Genomic DNA, 22,182 nt, shown 5'->3' on the forward strand with positions numbered 1-22,182 from the left:
GTTTCATGTTTCTATCTTAAAAAATAAAAAAAAAGTTATAGGCATTTGTTTTTTGCAATGCAAGTCAATGGGAATGATTCGGACATCCAAACCTCATTTCGGATTCGGATCTGAACCAAATCAAGGGAGGTCCAAATCCACATGAACCGAATTGTGCCTGGTTCAGAAGGTCCGTGCACAGCTCTAATTTCTTCCCCTTACTCTAGCCCATTCTCCTCTGAAGCTGCCTCGTCTGACAACAAAAGCGCCAGGACTCCATCCACCATGGCTGCAGCCTCACAATCAACAGATGTGGAATGGGAAGCCACGTGCCCCATCTGCAGAGAGTATCTGACAGACCCAGTGACTCTGGACTGCGGCCACAACTACTGTCTGGGCTGCATCACAAACTACAGAGAGATATGGGAAGAACAGGGTGGGGACTTGGGGTGTTCCATCTGCAGAGCCCCGATACAGAATGAGGACTTCCGGCAAAATTGGCAGCTGGCAAATATAGTAGAACAAATTAAACTCCTGCCACTACATCTAGAAATAGAGAGCCTGTGTTTGAGACACAAGGAAAAACTCCGTCTGTTCTGTAAAGAAGATGAAGTTCTGGTGTGCTGGAAGTGTAAGTGCTCCCCGGAACATAATTCACACACTGTTCTTCTGAAGGAAGAGGCTGCCCAGGAACACAAGGTAGGAAAGCATCTGGATCTTTGGTAATGGAGTCATAGAATCATAGAAACTTAGAATTATAGAGTTGGGAGGGGCCATTGAATCCAACCCCCTGCTCGATGCAGGAATCCACCTTAAAGCATCCCTGACAGATGGTTGTCCAGCTGCCTCTTGAAGACCTCTAGTGTGGGAGAGCCCACAACCTCCCTAGGTAACTGGTTCCATTGTCATACTGCTCTAACAGTGAGGAAGTTTTTCCTGATGACCAGCCGGAATCTGGTGTCCTGTAACTTGAGCCCATTATTCCAAATCCTACTCTTCTTTTTGCTGTAGTCCTTGGTATTTTTGCCTCTGCTCGCCTGACCTTCTGCCCCTTGTGCACTGCTGCAAAGTCCCCTGTGATTCTTCCTCTGCAGACTGTTCTCCAGCCTCATTTTCCAGTACCTGAAAGCCGTTACATAGCTCTAGTGGTTCCACTGGTGCAGAGTGTCTTCTAATTCTTCCGCTTCTGTCACCCTTTTCTAGGAAGTTTCCTCTTCATTGGCTTTCCCTACCTCATCATTCTCTACTTCTGTTTCAACTTGCTATGACAGCTGCCTTGGCTCACTGTTAAAAAGTCCACCAGTCATTTGTGTCCGGTATTCCCTGCAGGAAGGACTTTGGAACAGGATGCTCCTTTGCCATTTTGGTCCTAAGGAAGAATGTGAAATAATTTTAATTTTTTTCTTTATTTATTACATTTTATACTGTCCAGTAATGATGTTCACAACAGTTAAAACCATAAAAAACAAACAATAAAATGCAGATGATGAAATACAGTATGAACATTTAAAAATTTAAAACTACAACACAAAAATGAAATAATCAAACACAAGGCAGCAGCAAAAGAACCTCTCTGGGAAGTTCATTCCACAACTCTGGTGCCACCACAGAAAAGGCCCTTTTCCTAGTGCTTACTGACCTCACTTCCTTTGGCAGAAGATCCGAAAGGAAGACTGCTGGAGCTAATCTTAGGGTTCAGGCAGGTGTCAATGGGAGGAGATGATCCTTCAGTCAGCCTGGTCCCCCAGCCATTCCAGGCTTTGAATGACTAGCAGCACTTTGAAGCTTGGACATGTACTGGCAGCCAGTGCAGCTGAAAAAGTACTGGTGTAATATGAACTTGTTAGCCAGTCTGCATTAACAATCTTGCTGCCCTGTTTTGGGGCAACTGAAGTTTCTGGACCATTTTCAAAGGCAGCCCCATGTATAACACATTGCAGTGATCCAGCTGAGTGGTGATTGGAGAGCCTGGATAAGGGCGTAGTTGGGGCGGAAGCCTAAGCTGATCAAATGTGCTCCGTGTCACGAAGTCCACCTGTGCCTTGAGTGGTAGCTCTGGATCCAAGAGCACCCCCAAATGACAAACCCGATCCTTTAGGGGGAACGCAAGACCCTCCAGGACAGGCTAAACATCACCGAGTCGGGCAGACAAACCACTCACCAGCAGAATCTCTGCCTGTCTCAGTTTGTTGGCCTTCATCCAACCAATGGCACCCAAACAGAATGATAGAAAAAACCATGCTCCTCTTCAAATTTAAAGATCTCTCCAAAATAAGGGTTTTGACAGTTTGTGGTGGTGACCCCCATCCCATCTCAGTGCATGTTAAACTCTGGCCACAGCTAGACCTAAGGTTTATCCTGGGATCATCCAGGGTTCACCCCTGCCTGAGCACTGGATCCCCTGTGTGTCACCTAGGTGAACAGGTTTGACCCCTGGACAATCCAGGGATAAACCTTAGGTCTAGCTATGGCCTCAGACTCCAAGTGGAGTTGGGTTTTTTTGATAGACCCATGAGTCCTCCTCTACTGGGCTACAAAAACGGATGATAGGGAACAAGCATCCTGTTCAACTCCTCTTTCTCGCTCTCTGAACCAAACATGGGTATTGTTTTTGCTTCAGGAACTGATCCGTCGTCGCCTGGAGAGTCTGAGGAACGAGAGAGGGAGAATTCTGGCAAATCAAGCAGACACAGAAAAGGAAAATGAAGACCTGCTTGTAAGTATCAACATCACTAGCAAGGGAACAAAGGCTTCAACCAATACGTGTAAAAAGGTAACATAAAACAAAGAGGAATATAAAAAACCCAGGCAGCCGGCCTCTGCTTTTGTTTGGCATGGCCAGGCTTTTTTGTGCCCTATTCAAGGTGACCTGCTTTCACCCCCTCCCACCTCACCGTTTCCCCCAGCACCCCAGGTAGGCGGAGACAGGTTACCTGTCCCTTTCCCGAAGTCCTCCTGGCTTGGCGGGATGCTGTGGTGGGGTGGGTGAGTGGGTGGGCGGGCAGCTCCACTTCCGTCCGTTCCTCCGCCCCCCCCAGCTTGGCTTTGGCTGAGAGGGCCCAGCCGAAACCAAGCCGGGAAGCTGCGGGAGGGCAGTCAGACGGCTCCACATTCTGACTTCCGGCGCGCGCCAGAAGTCAGAACGTGGAGCCATTCCTCCCCCCACCTCAGCGTCCCGGCTTGGCTTTGGCTGGGAGCGCCTAGCCGGGAAGCTGGGGAAGGGCGGTCAGATGGCTCCACGTTCTGACGTCCGGCGTGCGCCGGAAGTCAGAACATGGAGCCGCCTGCCCCTGCCCCCCAGTGTCCCGGGTTGGCTTCGGCTGCTGGCCGGACACCCAGCTGAAGCCAAGCCAGGGACACTGGGGCGGGGGGGTGGGCTGGAAGGCTTCGGAACAGTGCGCCAGGAAGCTGCCCTCACTTGGCCAGAGCGGCTCTGGGCGACTTCCAGGCGCGCCGTTCAGCGCCCCTTTACCACTGTGGCACTCTAGGCGGCCGCCTAACTGGCCTCTATGGAAGCGCCAGCCCTGGGCATGGCTTAACCTACTAGAACAACGCTTAATAAAAGGCCCTGGTACATTTTGAGGAATCTTCTTCTCTATTGAATGTCGATTTAATATCTGAGAAAACTGACAACTATATTTCTATAAAATTCTTTTAAGCCTCTTGATGCTATGTAGGGTTGTTGTGAGCACCCAAATGGGGTCAAGAAGGCTGATGCCCCACCCCGTGTCCACCGCCCTGGACCCAGTTGGGAGATGCTGGGCTCCACATTCCAGTATGCAGGCGGCAGAGGCGCCGAGCGTTCAACAAGGTGGACACTGCGCAATTTCACCCACCCCACATGCTGTGAAGAGTGGCCTTATTCCTGACTGTGGTTATCATTTCTTCCCTTTCCATAACTTTCTTGCAGAAGAAAACAAGAGTAGAGAAGGAAAAGACAGTGGCTGTGTTCAGACAGCTACATCAGTTTCTGGAGGAACAAGAGCAGCTTCTGCTGGTCCAGATGGAAGAGGTGGAGAAGGAGATTGCTAGGAGAAGGGAGAAGCACCAGGCCAGACTCTCTGAAGAACTCTTCTCTCTTGAACGTCTCATCCAGGAGATGGAGGAGAAGTGTCAGCAGCCAGCAGGTGAACTCCTGCAGGTAAGGTGGTGGCAGACGCAGCCCAGGATCCTCCCCAAGGGAGAAGCTGACGTGAAAACCTTCCTGACTCCTTCATCTCCAGAAGGAAGGGGCCCAAGGCAGGCACCACAGACCCCCTAGGCAGTTTAGCAATGGTGAAGTGGTACCTTGAAGAGACTTCTTGCCAAAGCAAAGGTGGGAAAATCAGCGCCCCAAAATTCTGCTGGTTTTGACATGGAAAGGAAGGCTTCATTCCTGCTTGGGAAAGCACAGGCGAAGTCGGTCATTCTTAAGCCAGGCCTGACACTCAAAGCAGAATGGTTTATGTGATTCAAATCCATCAACCCCTCTGGCGTGATAATTATCTACATCGAGGCTCTAAATGCCAACCAAGGAAATCATCTTGCAGCCTATTAATTTCTACTTGCCTGTTTTAGGTGGGAGGAAGTAGAGTCAGTCCCCTCGCTCTTGAACAAGCACACCTGGTAGTTTCAAGGAGGCAACAGAAGTAGGATGATTTGGAGGGGGGTCGCGGTGGAGTTTTGAAAATTAGGCAAATTAGGGGCATCTAAGCAGCACCCTGACAGCCCCATAGTCCAGACTCTTTGGCCCAAAGAAGCCCTCCTTCTCCCACACAAGGGGAATGTGGGGGGACCCCCTTCCTTCTCTGTCTTTGGTGCTGAAGAGGCACCTCTCGGCCCCCAATGTCATCCCAAACCTTTCTACAGATGTGGAGCGGTCATCACCCCCTTCCTAACTTCTTCCCAAGGGAGCACAGTAGCTTCCCAGACCCCCCTTCCTCCCCTCCCTTCAGTACAACAATGGAATCAGTTACCTAGGGAGGTTGTACATTGATGGTGCTATATAAATAAATAAATAATAATAATAATAATAATAATAATAATAATAATAATAATAATAATTGTGGGCTCTCCCACACTAGAGGCCTTCAAGAGGCAGCTGGACAACCATCTGTCAGGGATGCTTTAGGGTGGATTCCTGCATTGAGCAGGGGGTTGGACTCGATGGCCTTGTAGGCCCCTTCCAAATCTGCTATTCTATGATTCTATGATTAGAATCATAGAACATAGAATTACGTTCACTTCATCTAATCAGTCTGTATAAGATCTTGAGGTTTGATTTTATTTATTACCGAAAGAAAATCTGCGCATTTTTGTGGATATTTTGCTAAACGTATGCAGCGATTGTGCACATTTTTGAAGAGTACGCATTCTTCTCCCATTGATGAAAGAGCATTTGTGTGCCTTTTTCAAAATTATGCATGTTTTCAAATGTATGCAAGCTTCAAAAACATGAATCACATTGCAAGTTCGGAAACTGTGTCTGTGTTCAATCCAGGAGGTGCAAACCTGGCAAATCCTGATCAAACATACTGAAATGACATTCTGATACCTCCCTGTGCTCAGTCCAAACTGCCCCTATCGTGTAGTAATTTCCTGTTCTGGCCAAGGTGAGGCTAGAATTCCCTCTCGTCCATAGTCAGGAACGGCTAGTGTGACTATCAGAGAAGCCTTCACAAGGCCCTTTGCAGTTCTGACATACTAGGTGTGGCCACTCTTTGGTTCCTCTGAAACGTTTGTTCAAACCACTGAAGAGCTGCCTGCTCTGAGCGCTCAGTCTGCCGACTCACTATCTCAGCTCCATTCATACCTGCTGGACCAGAACCATCATGGAAACACAGTGCAGAACCCCCCTTGGTCTCTTGGCCATCTCACGATTGGCAGGAGCTCCATCCAATTCTTAGAGGACAAACTCCAGAGTCTTATGGGCAAACCTAGAGAGAGCGGCCAAGAGGCCATGAGATTCCACTGTTGGGTCACTGTTTCACTGCCATATTTTGCCCAGTGTCACCCGGGCTTGGCCGCTCAGATGCTCATCTTGCTACAAGCAGAGATCCTTGCAAACTCCCTTTTAAACAGACACATTTTCCTTCCCCTGCTGAGACTCAGGCATTTTAATCATCCCAAATGCAGCTTCAGGAACAGGTCAGAGAGGCCCAGGGAGAAGCATCTCTGAAATTCTACCCTGTTTCAGGAGGTTCTTGTACAAATAGTGGCCTCTGTCCCTGCACCCTCTTTCTCTATTACGTGTGTGTGTGTGTGTGTGTGTGTTGTGACCATGGGCTTCTTTAGATTACAGGGAAATCCTGTTAGGTAACCAGTGCTTTGCTTCTTGCTTCCCTTGTGCAGGGTAAAATAGTGGGGTGACTGGCAGGCACCGAGTTCTCCCTTCTCTCTCTCCTTTCTCTGCAGGACGTGAGAAGCACCTTGCTGAGGTCAGTGGATCCCACTCATTTCCGTGATGCTGGGAAGGGTCTGGTGGGAATGGGAAGAATGTGGCTCTCTCCATGTTCCTGAGCAGAGGACGTAGGTCTCCAAGATCTCACAGATAAAAGCTGGGACTAGCACTCCTTTTCTTCCTCCCCTCCATCACACATGGTTGAAGGCTCCTCTTCGCCTGCAAAACATCTCATCCCCAAACACAGATACAAAATCTCTATAGATGAAACTAGTGCTGTGCACCACTTCGGATCCAAATCCCAAATCCAAAGTGAATCGGGGTGATTCAGAACTTCCTAAAAGAGATCGGAAGCGAATCGGGAAAGATCTGAATCGCTCCAAAGTGAATCTACCATCTGTCAGGTAAGGTAGATTCCTGCATTGAGCTGGGGTTTGGACTCAATGGGCTTATAGGCCCCTTCCAACTGTACTATTCTGTGATTCTATGATTCTGTTCTATGAATCAGCTTGGTCCGAATTGATTCAGACCAATTCGGAGATTCGGATGCCATTTTCCCATAGACTTGCATTGGGAGAAATAAACACCTTTTTATTTTTCAAGATAGAAACATGAAACTTCGTGACCTTAAAAATGGCATGTAGCTAGTCAAGTGAAAGAAATTTCAGACATATCTGTGCAGTGGTGTTCTTGCACAGAATTTTTAAAATGTGAAAAAAATGCCTGAAAAAATCATATTTTTTAAAATTCCGTGCACAAGAACTGCTGCACAGATGTGTCTAAAATTTCCCACACATGACTATCTACATACCTTCTGTAAGATCACCACATTTCACATTTCTATCCTGAAAAATAAAAAATTATAGGCATTTATTTCTCCCAATGCAAGTCTATGGGAAAATCATTTGAAGCGACATTCGGACCTCTGAATCTCACTTTGGATTCGGATTACTGAAGTGAATCATGTGAGGTCTGAATCGACCCAATTTGGAAGGTCCGAAGCGAATTGGGGGTCCGTACACAGCCCTAGATGAAAGCTTCTCCTGAAACACCAAAGCAGACAACACCCCCGAAACACAAGCAAAAAACAGACCACTAAGCCTAACTACACACAAAAACACTCACCCCCAGCCACATTCACTTCTGTGGATGCTGAAAGGTTCTGTAAGGGGTATTGTGGCTCACGCCCCCTCCCACACACACTCACACAAAAGTCGCCCACCACTGCTCTAGACTTTCTGCAGGTTTTTTTTTTTATCCATTTGGGAATGCTGGATTGGATGGGTGGTGGGTTATTCTTGTCTTTTCTTCACCAGGAGTGAGAAGGAGACATTTGAGAATCCAGTAGCTTTCCCTCCAGAGCTGAAGTGGAGGATCTGGGACTTCCGTGAAATTAATCCCTTTCTGGAGGGTGTCATGGAGCAATTCAAAGGTAAGGAAACATGGCTGCAGGGATACAGTGCTGAGCATTAAGTTATTTTATTTTGCCATAAATGGTGGCAACAGCAGTAAACAGCAGGCTTCCATTTAGGCAGCCTGGCCACCATTTCCTTTCCCTCCAGGAATACCTAGAGTGCATTTGGTTGCCCATCTATCCAGTCTGCAGAGGGTGTTTTTCAGTAGGGGTGTGCATGGACTCCCCGATCCGCTTCTCTTCCAGATCTGCAACTTCCAGATCGAGTCCGCTCTGCTCTGATCTGATCTGCCTGATCTGATCACTGAGAAGCTCCGGATCTGGATCGGAGCTCCGCTTCCCCCCCCCCCCCATAGGCTTGCATTGAAATCCAAAAAAGCCTACAACTTTTTTTCTGTTAACGTTAGAAATCTCAAATTCAGCACCGTGACACCTCATGCACGTATACACATGCATGCCAAGCCTCAAGCCAATCCAAGCCTCCCCTGATTTGGGGGGAATTTTTGAAAATCGGACACCCCATTTTCAGACATGGGCTTTTCTCCGACATTTTGACAGATAAAAACTTTGAAGCAGGTACATCCACATTCATGGCAAGTTTCAAGCAAATTCCATCATCCCCTGATTTGGGGGGGGGCTTTAACCTCTAACGCATCACCCCTAACCCCAATTCACACACCCTTTCTATATCTCCATCAACTTTCATGTTAGAAACCTCAAATTAGGCACCATGACACCTCATGCACGTATACACATGCATGCCAAGGCTCAAGCCAATCCAAGCCTCCCCTGATTTGGGGGGAATTTTTGAAAATCGGACACCCCAGTATCTCAGGGATTTAAAGCTGCAGACAGCTCAATGGGGTCATTTCAAAGGAAATCCCAACATGCCATGAATTGGGGAGTAGATAAACCAAAATATGAATCTTCCTCCACACTTGAAAAATTTATTTGGAACTTCAAAAAGTCTAAGTGAGCGCAGAAAGGACTTGTCCCCTGAGTCAAAGCAACACACACACAAACCATCCCTGCAAGGTGGGCAGAGGAGGAGGGAGGGAAGGCAAGCAGGCAGGCAGCAGACATTTCTGGGGGTACAAGGAAGTGCGGCAAGGATGGCTTGTTTCTTTCTAAGCCAGCAGTAACGCATTGCAAACCAACCCTGCGAGGCGGGCGCAAGGAAGTGAGCCAAGGATGGCTTGTTTCTTTCTAAGCCAGCAGTAACGCATTGAGGCGGGCACAGAGGACGACTGGGAGCAAGCATGCCGGAGGCTGCTGGGCATGAACCACAAAGCCCATCTCCCAGGCACCAGGCGGGCAGAGAGGCAGGCAGAGATATGCCATAGATCTATGGAGGACGAGTCAGTCCCGGCAGATGCCCCACCACAGCAGCACCCCGGGGGAGGCGGTAAGGCAGGCAGGCATGAGCAGGCGGGCAGGCAGAGAGGTGGGCATGGGCCAGTGGGCACAAAGGAGCTGGTACTTTGCACAAGTAAGCCATAGATCTCTGGGGGACTCAGTCCCAGCAGATCCAGCTACCTCACAAGGATGGCTCCCAGGCAGGCGGGCATGGGCAGGCGGGCAGGTAGGCGGGCAGGCAGAGAGGCGGGCATAAAGGAGCTGGTACCTTGCACAAGTAAGCCATAGATCTCTGGGGGAGTCAGTTGCAGCAGATCCAGCTACCTCACAAGGACGGCTCCCAGGCAGGTGGGCATGGGCAGGCCAGCATGGGCAGGCCGGCAGGCAGAGAAGCAGGCATGGGCCGGTGGGCACAAAGGAACTGGTACTTTGCACAGCTTATTGAAGCAGTTACTTTGAGTGTGGAAGATGATGCAGGCATCTCTACCACACTGTGGCTTGGAGCATTAACGTTGCTGCTGGATGATCCACCTGTAAGTGTATAGCATTGCAGTAATGTGCAAAGTGGAAGTGTCGGATGACCTGGAAAAATCAATCCTCAGCCAGCACCCTCCACAGGGCAACCAGTGGACTGCTGGAGTTTTCCTCCTGTTCCCGGTGGCTGGGGCGGGTCTTTGCCCAACCATGGCGTGCAGACAGAGCCTGTGCCCAATACCCCTGGCCTGTGCGCCTGCTGGGAGGGATACAGGTGAAGCAGCCTAGTGCCAAAGCACAGGTGAAGGCAATGGGTTGCATGAATTGAAGTGTCAGGTTGCTTCTCAAAATCATCTATCTCAATAACGTGCACTTCATCTTATATCAAGAGAGCACTCCAAAGGGCGACCCGTTGACTGCTGGAGTTTAGCTCCTGCACACAGGTGAAGTCAATGAACTGAAGTGACAGGTTGCTTCTCAAAATCATGAAACTGGTTCACATGCACTTCAGCTTATTTCAAGGGAGATCTCCAAAGGGCGACCGGTGCACTGCTGGAGCTTAGCTTCTTCTCACAGGTGAAGTCAATGAATTGAAGTGATAGGTTGCTTCTCAAAATCATGAATCTGGATCACGTGCACTTCATCTTCTGTCAAGAGAGCTCTCCAAAGGGCATTTTCAGGCTGCTGGTTCCATAATGCCCTGTAGCCGAACCCCTGCTTAGGGTGAGTTTGCAGTGGCGACAGAGAGCGAAGCGGGGATCCGCTCCCACCTCATAGTGGTCCCACACTATGCTGGTCTTTCACTTCCGTGGTGACACCAATTGCCCGCCTGAGCTCTCTGGTGTCGCCACAGAAACAGGGGTTACAGCGGAAGAGGGGTGGGATGAGACTGGGGAGAGAGCCTCGGCCTGCTGCTGCTCCTCCTCAGCACCCACATCCTGGAGGACTGCCTCCTCCTCCTCCTGCCCCTCCACTGTGCTGAGGACCTCGTCTATCAGGTCTGGAGACAGGTCCATCACTGTGCTCGTGGCCTCAAACAATAATGAAGGAGTTGGGGATACTCCTCCTCCTCCTCTAATGGCACTGCTGCCGCCTGCCTCTTGCAAAGGGGCACTTTTCCCATTCCCACCCTCAAAAAGAGAACGCTGGGCACAAGTTGGAAAAGAGAGTGCCTCTGCCTGCTGCTTCTCCTGCTTCTGTTGAGGAGCAGCCAGGCAAGGAGTTGCCCGTTTGATTTTCACAGCAGGAGAGGCTGCCTGCTTACTGGTGCCAGCCTGAGCTTTCCATTGACCAACACTGCTTTCAGCACGCCCAGCCACAGACGTGCGCCTGCTCCCTCTTCTCATGATGATAATAATATAATACTAATACTACTAATAATATATATTTCGGGAAATGGGACAAGTGTGTATGCTTTGCCCAGACTGGATTTGAAATGCTCAAACTGTGTTGGCTTTTTTGCACTTCACAAGCAGTGCACACAGCACACTCACACAATAACATACAGTCACACACACAGTCCAAGTAACACACAGAGAGAGAGAGAGAGAGAGAGAGAGAGAGAGAGAGAGAGAGAATTTTTTTTTTGTATTTTTTTTTATATAGAAGAAAGAAGGAAGCTGAAACCCAGTCAGGCTTGAAGGGGGGGAACCAAACAAACAAACAAACACTCCAAAAATGAAAAATAAAGTTTATATAAAATCAAAGTAAGGGAAAAACACAGAGCAAACTAAGTAAACAGAAACAAGCAAACAAACACACACACAACCCAGTCTAATCCTAAATCTATCTCCTCCAACTCCAAACAAACACAGCAGCAGCAACTAACTATAACTCCTCTCTCCAAAGACACCAACCCACAAGAGACAGAAAGCAGAAAGCTCTCAGGGTGGCTCTGCCTTACTCCCCACCTCCAACGTTGGGATTGGAGGATGCTTCATGACGTGAACACTTCTCATCAGGATTGGGAGTTGAATCTGCCTGTCATCGCTAACCCCCTCCTGCTTTTTTTACCCTATTTTTTAAAAAATTATAGCAAGCGAATCACACCACGCAGAGTGCTGAGAGTAGGCTCAAAATGACCCCCAGCCATGACTCTCTAAGCACAAGAAATTTCAGAAAGATAGCTTTGAAAACAAAACAGTTATCCCCCGTAACCTTTTCCGCAATGCAATCCTATGGGCGAAAAAAACCGAAATGGTGGGCGGATTGCTCCACGAAAAGAGAAGCGCTCCGCCTATGGCCGCTTCTCTTTGCTATGCTCCTCCAGGCCCCTGGTTCGCTTCTACTCCGCCTCTGGGCAAGGTGGATCAGGCCAATTCGGTCCTGCTTCTCCGGTCCGAGAAGAAACGGAGCACATCCCTACTGCAGAGCTATTTTTGGGTGGGGCCCAGATTGCCCTCCACCTCATACACTACAGGGCAGATGATGCGACACCATTCCTTTTCCCCCACTGATGCTGGACGAAGGTCTTCCTCCTCCTCTGACAGAGAAAGAGGTCCAGCCCCCTCCGCATCCATACTTCTGATCTGATGTGATGCGGCCTGGGTGCTGAGAATACCCTCCACTGGGAAGGTCAGTCCTGTCACTCATTCCCATTGTCCCCATTATCTCTGCTCTCAGATCAGAGATAGCTGTAGGGATGATGGTTGGGAGGCATTGGGACTCACCCCCACCGTGGGTAGCAGCCACACTTCCGGGCCACCTCTCATCCATGCTCCTGTCTCTGTTCCGAGATTGGAGATAGCCATGGGGATGAGAGGGGGTGCGCATTGGGACGTCCTGCCAATTTAAATTTAATATTAATAAAAATTAATATTATTATATTAATAATAATAATAATTTTATTTATTTGTTACCCACCTCTCCCTTTGGATCGAGGCGGGGTATGACACAAATGCAAATGCCATAAAATACATATAATTAAAACATTCATAACTAATACATCATTAAAAGCAGCACATTATTAAAAGGCATCTTAAAATTCAACTGCATAGGCCTGCTGGAAGAGATCAGTCTTTATAGCTTTCTTCTTCTTATTATTATTATTTATTTATTTATATAGCACCATCAATGTACATGGTGCTGTACAGATAACACAGTAAATAGCAAGACCCTGCCGCATAGGCTTACAATCTAATAAGTTGTAGTAAACAATAAAGAGGGAAGGAGAATGCAAACAGGCACAGGGAAGTGTAAACAGGCACCGGGTAGGGTGAAGCTAACAGTATAGAGTCAGAACAAACTCAATATTTGAAGGCTATAGGGAAAAGAAAAGTTTTTAGCTGAGTTTAGCAGTGATTGAGTTTGTAGTTCTCAAGTGTTCTGGAAGAGCGTTCCAGGCGTAAGGGGCAGCAGAAGAAAAAGGACGAAGCCGAGTAAGGGAAGTGGAGGTCCTTGGGCAGGCGAGAAGCATGGCATCAGAGGAGCGGAGAGCCCGAGCGGGGCGATAGTGTGAGATGAGAGAGGAGAGATAGGCAGGAGCTAGACAGTGAAGAGCTTTGAAGGTCAGCAGGAGAAGTTTATATTGGATTCTGGAGTGAATTGGAAGCCAATGAAGAGATTTCAGAAGTGGAGTGACATGGTCAGAGCGGTGGGCCAAGAAGATGATCTTAGCGGCAGAGTGGTGGACAATGACCAGCGGACTGATGTGAGACGAAGGAAGGCCAGAGAGAAGAAGGTTGCAGTAGTCCTTAAAATCTTAAAATCCGGAAGACTGAAGTTGACGAATCTTTCCTGGCAGGTGGGAGAGCGGCAGAGGAAAAGGTCCTCTGGGTACTAGTTGTCAGCCTTGTTTTCGTTGTCTGGAGTAAATTCTTCCCAGAGGACCTGAGTGTGTGGGGTGGATTGTATGGGAGAAGGCGATCCCGCAGGTAGCCTGGACCCAAACCATGTAGGGCTTTAAAGTTGATAACCAACACTTTATACTTCGCCCGGAAACTAATTGGCAGCCAGTGAAGAGATTTTAAAACTGGTGTAATGTGGTCCCCCCTAATGTGGTCACTCAATCTGGCCCAGGTGAGTGCCCTTGCTCATGCTGTCGCACATGCCCACCACTATCCCTGATCAGAGATAGCTGTGGGGGGGGGGGCCCTCCAAGGGGATTCCTCCAGAGGGTGGGGCTTGGAGACTCAGCTCATTCCCCTGGAGGAAGACCAAGAGTCTGTAGAGGCCGGACTGTGCTGCCCCATAAGTCGTATTAAGACTAGACCCCTGGTTTAAATGGCTACGAATTTAAGAGTATTGAATGACAATGAAGCAAACACAGGAAAAGGGGAAGGAATTTTAAAAAATCTTTTTGGAGCTTCAGGTATATAAGATTTACAAGGCTGAATTGTAGCCCATGAGGGCTGTTCTACCCATAGGAAGGGGAATTAAATACAACCTCTATCCTAGTTCTGCCTTCTGCTTCTGATTTCTTATGTTCTACAGAGGATTTTCTTAAGTTTTTTTTTTTTATTATTTCGGTTGCAGTCCTAGATGTGCTTCGTTGAGGTTAAGCTGCACTGAACATGATGGGACTTACTGGGCCAGTTTGCATGACTCCAGGGTGGCTACTAAGCCCCGGTGGCTTGGGCTTGTTGAGTGCTGGCCTGGTTTGCATAGTTATTCTGGCTGGGCAAAGGCTTCTCGTGTCGTCTGAATCTAGTGAGGGTGGCTTGTTGGGGTGGTTAAGAAGCCACTCCAGACCCATGGCCTGTGGTGCGGTTGTGGGTTGACTTGGTAACCTTCCCCACGAGCCTCCCCCACTGGCTTCGGATGAAACGAAACACTGAGAAACACGCATAGAATTGTACTGTTATTTGGAATCAGTTTAAAGTCATGAAGAGGATCTCCCTTTTACCGGATTGGTTTCTACTTGATTCATAATGGGCCTCTTAAAGTTTCTATCATTTCCTTCCCCAGATGTGCTGCTAACTCGACTACCTCTGATGAAAGGTACATTTCCAGTTTATATATTTATTACATTTCTGTACCATCCAATAGCAGAAGCTCCATGGCGGTTCACAAAACCAATGTGAACCAAATGCGCTGGAGAGATATGGACTGGTCAGATATTTCACTGGCTTCATTTCACTGTGCTTAAACCGTTCTGTCCTGCGCCCTTCGGAACGATAAACAGGTTAATTATGAGTGATCAGCAACTCTGTAGTGATGTTGGGTTCTCCATATCAACAAAGCAGGCACAGACAGGGGGGTGGAGCTATGGGCTCCTCCCCTCCATACTTCCCCCTTGCATTCAAATACCCTTTTGCAAGACGTGTCCATGTATAGAGGTGACTGTGCCTAGGGAGGGCTCCATACAATCAGGACATGTGAGAAAGCAAAGCTCCCAGTCGTGTGGAGCTCTGGCCATCCATGCACACTTGAGCAGGCAGAGGCATCTCACTGAGGAACATTCACAGAGACAGGATGGTCTGACCAGCATTGGGCCTCGTCATTGGTATTTTAAAACATTAGAATTTATTGATAAACATACAGGCTGAACATAGGTAGAGGCACAACTTGGATGCTCCAGTGGACAGTTCTAAAGTTCACAGATCACTGGAGAGACTCCTCCAGACCCCTCCAGATTTTTCCTTTTCATGTCAACATATCACTGCGGTTATTAATAAGTCAAAGGCTGTAGCAAATGATATGCTTATAAAAGAGGGATTCCAGGACGATCCTGTCTGACAGATGTTCAGCATTATACTATATAGCTTTATCCTTAATTAACCAAAACAAAAAATGACAAAACATTTTAGAAGAGTTGAAAAACTGTGAAGGGGGTATTGGAGAAGAAAACACGCCGATGAAGTTATTGGCACGAGCCCACAGGTGCCCGTCACAGTTGACTTTCCCCTGAGGGAAGAGCCTCTGGCACCGTCAAAATCATATCTCTGTGAAAGACTTCAACCTGCATCTGAACTGCAAATATGCACATAATGGCTTGATGCTTTCAAGAAAAACATACAAATTTGAAGTATAAGTGAGACAAGGAAACCTATTACTAGGGCTGGGTGTGTGTTTGTGTGTGTCTACATGATGCCACTTTGGGATTTGATTCCCTCAAAAATCCGCAGTGTCACTGCTGCGTGAGGAAAACCATCAATTCAGTTATCTGGCCAGAAAAACCACAACGTCAGCGGCCATTCTGTTTGCCAAGCCGAGCCTGGGTCTTGCCTTCCCGATCCGCCCAGAGCTCTGCCCATCACTGACACACAAAGACACAACGTTGTGATCTTGGGGCAAAGGGAAAAGTCGCAGTAAATGGACACATTCAAAAAAGCACCGTTTCGGGGTGAAAAGCCCAATGGGGCTGTGAGTTGGGAGCTGTGTCACATAAACAACACAGCACTACTGTGCAGTCACCATGGGGTGATTAGGATGTATAGATACCCCCTGGTCTCATCTCGGAGGTATGCCTGATTTTGCAGGGTGCATTTCAGGGCAAACCCCCAAATGACACAAAGTAAATGTTTGGAGGGAGGCGGCTCTTTAGGAAGCTCATTCCACCACTGGGGTGCCACAGCAGAAAAGGCCCTTTTCATGGTAGCCACCTCCCTCATGTCTTTTGGTTGTGGCTCCCAGAGAAGGACCACTGAAGATGACCTTAGGGTCTGGGCAGGTCCATACAGGAGGAGACAGTCCTTCAGATAACCTGATCCCAAGCCTTTTAGGGCTTTGAAGGTCAATACCAGCACTTTGACATGGACTGACATCCAGGGCAGCTGGAATGATCACGTTTGTAGACAAAGGTTGGAGTCAATCCAACCTTCCTGCAAGGTAGGCCCCCGGACCAAACGTCCTCTCTTCCCCGGCCACCCCTCGCCCTCGCCCTCTTCCCAACCGGGATGAGCCAGAGATTCCTAGAATAAAAACACGCACACTCAGCTAAGGGCCAAAACAAGTTGAATACCATTCAGCTAAAACTAACACGTAAGGTTTTGGCCGGAGGTAGTAGCAGCAAAGGGGGAAGGGGAAGAGAAGAGGAGGGGAAGGAGAGGGGATCAAAGGAAAGATGACAAAGGGGCAATTTGCAAGGAGCCAGGGCTCCATCTACAACCTTCAAACACACAACCCACCGCCAGCCATAAAAGCGGCCAGCCTTGTCTCAGGGAATCCAGACACTTCAAGAATAAACGAAAGACCCTAGCTTACTCCGAGCAGCCCGTCCATGCTTAACCTGGGTGTTCTTCCACCCAGCCAGAACAGAAGAGGATCATCCCAAACAGGATGCCCTTTTTATCTCCTTTTGGACTTTAGGGCCCCAGGACCTCCCTGGCTCCTAACAACCCTCCCCCCGTAGCGAGGGCTTCATCCTCCTTCTCCCAACTGAACCCAGTGATCCTAACGACCAGGGAGATAACCTGCAGGTGAGAGGCCCAACCTGACCTTGGAGTCTCGGCGCCAACAGCTCCACACTCCCACCCACACTCCACATACCGTCATAGCTACATAACACATACCAGAACAGATACAGAAGAAAGAATAATACAATTAAAGAGCCAGTACAGCCAGCAATGCCCCATGTCCTTCACAACGTTGGCCAGCCCCTGTTAACAATCCCGCTGCCTTGTATTGGACCAGTTGAATTTTCCACACCATTTTCAAAGGCAGCCCCACGTATAATACATTGCAGTAATCTAGACAATAGGGGGTCAGAGCATGGAGAACTGTAGCTAGGCTATCTCTGCGCAGATAAGGGCGTTGTTGGGTTATCAGCCTAAAATGATAAAAGGTGAGTTCACCTGTGGCTCAAGTTACAGTTCTGGGTCTGAGAGCACCCCCAAACTACAAACCAATCATTTAGGGGGTGTGGGACCCCCTCCAGAACAAGTTGAACATCACTAAGCTGGGCAGATGACCCACCCAGTAATAGTATCTCCATCTTGTCTGCAGGGTGGATGCTGACCCCTGGCCTTTCTCCAGGCCATTACTGGGCCCCGGCGCTGATGCAGAACAGCCACTGCCTCACCAGGATTTGATGAAAAACACAGGTGGAGTTGGGTGTTGTCCGCATATTGAGGACTGCCCACAGTATATTTATTGATTTATTTAAAACATTTATATCCTGCCCTATATCATTAAGATGTCAGAGCGGCGTACAGATAAAAACATACAGTATAAAACAATAAATATGCACAGTTAAAAACAAATTAAACCATGATCCGAGTTAAAACAATATATAATTTAAAAACCATAAAAGCAGTTAAATGAGTTAAAACAATACGTCAGTGCGTTTAACCATCAAAGGCTTGGTTAAAAAGCCATGTTTTTATTTGGTGTCGAAATGAAATCAATGTTGGCGCCAATGGGGCCTCCAAGGGGAGGGCATTCCACAGCCGGGGTGCCACCCCAGAGAAAGCCCTCTCCCGTGTCCCATCATAGCGTATATGTTGCATTGGTGGGATGCGGAGAAGGGCTCCTCCAGCAGATCTAAGGTCTCGGGCAGGCATATATAAGGAGAGGCGCTCTCTCAAATATCGAGGTCCCAAGCCGTTTAGGGCTTTAATCGTCATTACCAACACCTTGAATTCCGACCGGAAGCGTATAGGCAGCCAGTGCAGTTCCTTGAAGACCGTTGTTATGGGGTCTCTATAAGATGTACCCATCATCCAATATAGGGATGACACCCAGCTGTACCTCTAAGGTTTCATTTCGGAATCAGGTCTGTCTCCCCTAATTCCCAAGAATTAGTGCAAGTGCAGTCATTATGCCACAAAAGTCTCATATTAGCATTGCATAAAACGAAATGGGCCATCCAAAACACTTGCAAGAGAAAGGGCTCCTTTGCATGTTTGTATCTTGCACCCAAGGTGGAGCCTCCAACTGCTGCAAAAGCGAACGAGATACTAGATTTTCATAGTTCTATTGACAACCCAGTTATCTGTTGCCAAGAGGGAGGGCAGAACCGGCTGGCTGCTCTCTGCTCAGAAGAATGGAGACTCCTCCTTCCCCCTGGAAGTCTCAGTTGTCCCATTCAGAGGCAGCATCAAGGGGTGGTGGTGAATTCTCTGCTCTCCTGCCTCCCTCCACCCCCCTCACCCAGCACACACACACACACACACACACACACACACACACACAGAGCACTGCCAATGAGAAGGCATCCTGGAGCTTTTCCATCTGTTCCTTCTTAAGAGAAGAAGCTCAGGAGGGACAGGAGGGGAAGACAACATGACATTCCTGGTATGAGGCAGGGCCAGGCTGCAATAAAACCCTGATCTGGAAGCAGCGAAGAGTTGAGTGTTTTGAGAGGGGGGGGGTTACTTGTAAAATGTGGGAGGAGCCCTTAACTGGGAGGGGCAAATTGGTCATGGAATGGGAGGGGCTGTGGGGGCTTCCCAGGGAAATGGAGGGGAATACAGGGGAGGGGGAGTTTGGCCACTCAGGGTGGGCCGGAAGGACCGAGGGAGGGAAAGGGAGGAGAGGTCTGGGGAAACTGGTTTGGGGGAGCTTCCATGTTGGCTCTGCTATGAGCATTGGAGGTATTCATGTTCCTGTTATCATACTGAGTTGTTTTCACATTCCCTGATTTTAGAGGAAATCTGTGATTCCTGTGGGGTGTTATAACACTTCAGGCCTCCGCCGTTGTCCCAGAGGATTCTGCTGACCTTCTCTTTTCCTCCTCTCTCTCCATCCCCAACAGCAAACGTCACTCTGGATCCAGACACAGCTCATCCCAGGCTCATCCTGTCTGAGGACCATAAAAGCGTCAGATGGGGAGACAAACAGCAAGATGTGCCCGACAATCCTGAGAGATTTGAAAAACGTCCTTTTGTCCTGGGACGTGAGGGATTCACGGCAGGCAGACATTTCTGGGAAGTCAGTGTGGGAAGTGAGGAATACTGGGCTGTGGGGGTCGCCAGAGAGTCTGTGAGGAGAAAAGGCCCGATTGGACTTAGTCCTGAGGAAGAGATGTGGGTTGTGGAGTATGTTGGAGGTCTATACTGGGCTTCCAACCCCCCTCATTTCCCTCGTCTGTCCCTGAGTGAGGAGCTCAAGAGGATCCGAGTGATTCTGAACTGTGCTGGGGGACGGGTGTCCTTTTATGATGCTGACAGAGGGACCCTCCTCTACGCCTTCTCTGGAGACTCCTTTGCAGGAGAGACTCTTCTGCCCTTCTTTCATGTATGGGGAAAAGGCCACCTCAGCATCTCTCCTTAAGGCAGCTCAGAGCCTTCCTCACTCTCCCTCCTCTCCACACCAGACTGGTTACTCTAAGCACCAAACCTCCCTTTGTCAAGAGCCCCTTTTCCCCTTCTGCAAAGGCCCCCTGAGAGGCCTCCAGTCACAGACACCAGAACTACATGGACTAAAATGGTGCCTGATTTCCTCCCTCCCTTTTCCCGGACTTCTCTCATCTCTTACTTCTTAAAGAGACAAAAGCCCATGAATAATCCAGACCAACACTTTTTTTAACTACACTCCTTCCATGACCTTCAGTCTATGTTTCATTTTCCATTTTCCTTGTTTCCCTCTCCACAATATTTTCATTATATCCTTAGATGGAAAACCCACCACAAAAACTCTCTCTCTCTCTCTCTCTCTCTTTGCACAAACACACACACACTGGTGCATTGTTCCTTGTCAGAGATCCTGATGTGACATTCTTGCCAAAGTCTCCATATCCCAAAAGGCCTCTCATTCTGCTGTTTCACGAAGACAAATGCATCTTCCATGTGATTTCCATTGAGAATGTCCTGTGGGTGGGCTTGGATTCAGCAAGTCCAGGGAAATTGCTATTATAGAGAGCTAATATGTCCACCTTCGTTATTTTCATTAAATAAAATAAGTTATAGCCTTGGGAACAATGGTTATCTCATCATGCTTAGGGTGACCATATTTCGGAAACCGAAAAGGAAGACAACATGGCCGCTCTATGGGGCGTGCCCACAAACGTGCCCAGCCCCCAAGGGGGAGTTCCCACCCAAACATGCCCTTGGTCACATGTCTGACTTCACAGCACACAATTAAGACAAACCTGTTCTACATAACATCTTAATGTTAAAATCACTGGAATAAAGAACAAGTGAGACATTCAAGGTATCTGAAATGAACTTCAGTCATTCCTACTTTTGTAGCTTTTGCTGCAATTTGAATCTTTTGCTATATTCTGTGTGATGCAGTCTCCCCTTCCCTCAAATATCTTTTCTGACTGCAAATCCTTCACTGGGTGACCACAGTCTAACCTTTCCTAACATTTAACACTCGTTCCCCATCACCTTTCTTATTTCCATATTCATTGTTTCACCAAACCGCTACCGCTGAACAAATGAAGCAGTTGACAAGTGCAGAAAAATCTGGCACAACGAACAAGCAAGAAAAAAGGAGGTGTGTACTCTGGTGCTAACTAAGGTTTAAAACATTTAATAATGATTTCTTCAATAAAAAACGATATGTGAATGGAAATGATACACATTGACACGTACACTAGCTCAACGTTTCGGGCCCTTTGGTCCTTCCTCAGGAGCTGTATCGTCATCCGAATATGTGTACCCAACAAACGTAGAATCTCTTTTTTCTTTTTCTTTTTGATAACGAGAGGTAAGGGGCAGGGTACCGTGTTCACTCCCAGGATGGGGAGTGAAAAACGTAGCCCTCCCACAGCAGCTCAGAGATAAGGGGAGCAAAAACAGACCCCCCACCCCTTACCTCCTGGGGCGCAGGCCTTCTCCTGTGTGCTGGCGCGATTACGCCTGCACAAAGGAGAAGGGTAGAGCCTCCCTGGGGGCTGGGAGAGACGTTCTCAGAGGATGAGTCTCCCAGTTCCTCCCCCCCAGCGACGCAGGCCTGGGCCATGGGAGGGAGTGGCAGGACTGCGATTTTCCCGGACATTTGGGGGGATTTTAAAATCTCCCCCCAGATGCTGCTTCGGGGTGGGATTTCCGGACGTGTCTGGGCAAATCTGGGCATATGGTCACCCAAATCATGTTAGGTTTAGGATGACCCTATGAAAAGGAGGGCAGGACTCCTGCCGCTTTCACTGTTGTGATGAAGAGGGAATTTCCCCAGGTGCTGCACGTTTACAAATGACACTTGCTGTACTTTCCCTTTTCTAGGCAACTGTTAAAGATGCAGGAGCCCTGTCCTCCTCTTCATGGGGTCATCCTAGTTCTCTTGTTCCCAGGATACAATTTGAAATATCTGGAAAGGCATTATTACAGGTGGATATAATTTTTTTTTAAAAAAAAAAATTAAAAAGACAGACCTCCTGGCCTCGTCCCCTAATAGCGAAAATCCCCCACCGAAACTTCACCCCCAGCACAACGATGGGGCACCTAAGGCTGGAGATGGGGGCTGAAGTCCAAGGCCCTGCAGCCTAGTGGGGGGGGGCACCAAGAGACCACCCAGAGAGACGCAGGTGATGGGGGAACAGGCAGACGAACTCAGCCTCAGAACAGGGGCTGGCAGAGGCAAGCCAGGCCCACCAGGGTTGACGCGGCTCCCTGCAGCAGTTGTTAAAAGCCCTTTAGAGTCCGGGGGCAGCAAGGAGGGCATTTACATGGTTACAGAAGCAGGAGAAAGGGACTCTGAAAACTCAGCGCCCGGCAAGGCATGCAAGGAGAATGAGCCAAATTCTCACCCGCCTCCC

General features: G+C 48.5%; 1 protein-coding gene across 1 annotated transcript; it reads left to right on the forward strand.

Moving 5' to 3' along the window:
- Positions 1-238: 238 nt before the first annotated feature.
- LOC134396084 (tripartite motif-containing protein 10-like) lies at positions 239-20,401 on the forward strand. The gene is made up of 7 exons (XM_063122437.1): positions 239-678; positions 2,600-2,695; positions 3,890-4,120; positions 6,373-6,395; positions 7,675-7,790; positions 14,508-14,540; positions 19,237-20,401. The coding sequence occupies exons 1-7, from the start codon at positions 265-267 to the stop codon at positions 19,752-19,754; spliced, it is 1,431 nt and encodes a 476-aa protein (XP_062978507.1). The 5' UTR covers positions 239-264; the 3' UTR covers positions 19,755-20,401.
- The last annotated feature ends 1,781 nt before the right edge of the window (positions 20,402-22,182 follow it).

The sequence above is a fragment of the Elgaria multicarinata genome, chromosome 3, assembly GCF_023053635.1.
Source record: "Elgaria multicarinata webbii isolate HBS135686 ecotype San Diego chromosome 3, rElgMul1.1.pri, whole genome shotgun sequence".
Lineage (NCBI taxonomy): Eukaryota > Metazoa > Chordata > Lepidosauria > Squamata > Anguidae > Elgaria > Elgaria multicarinata.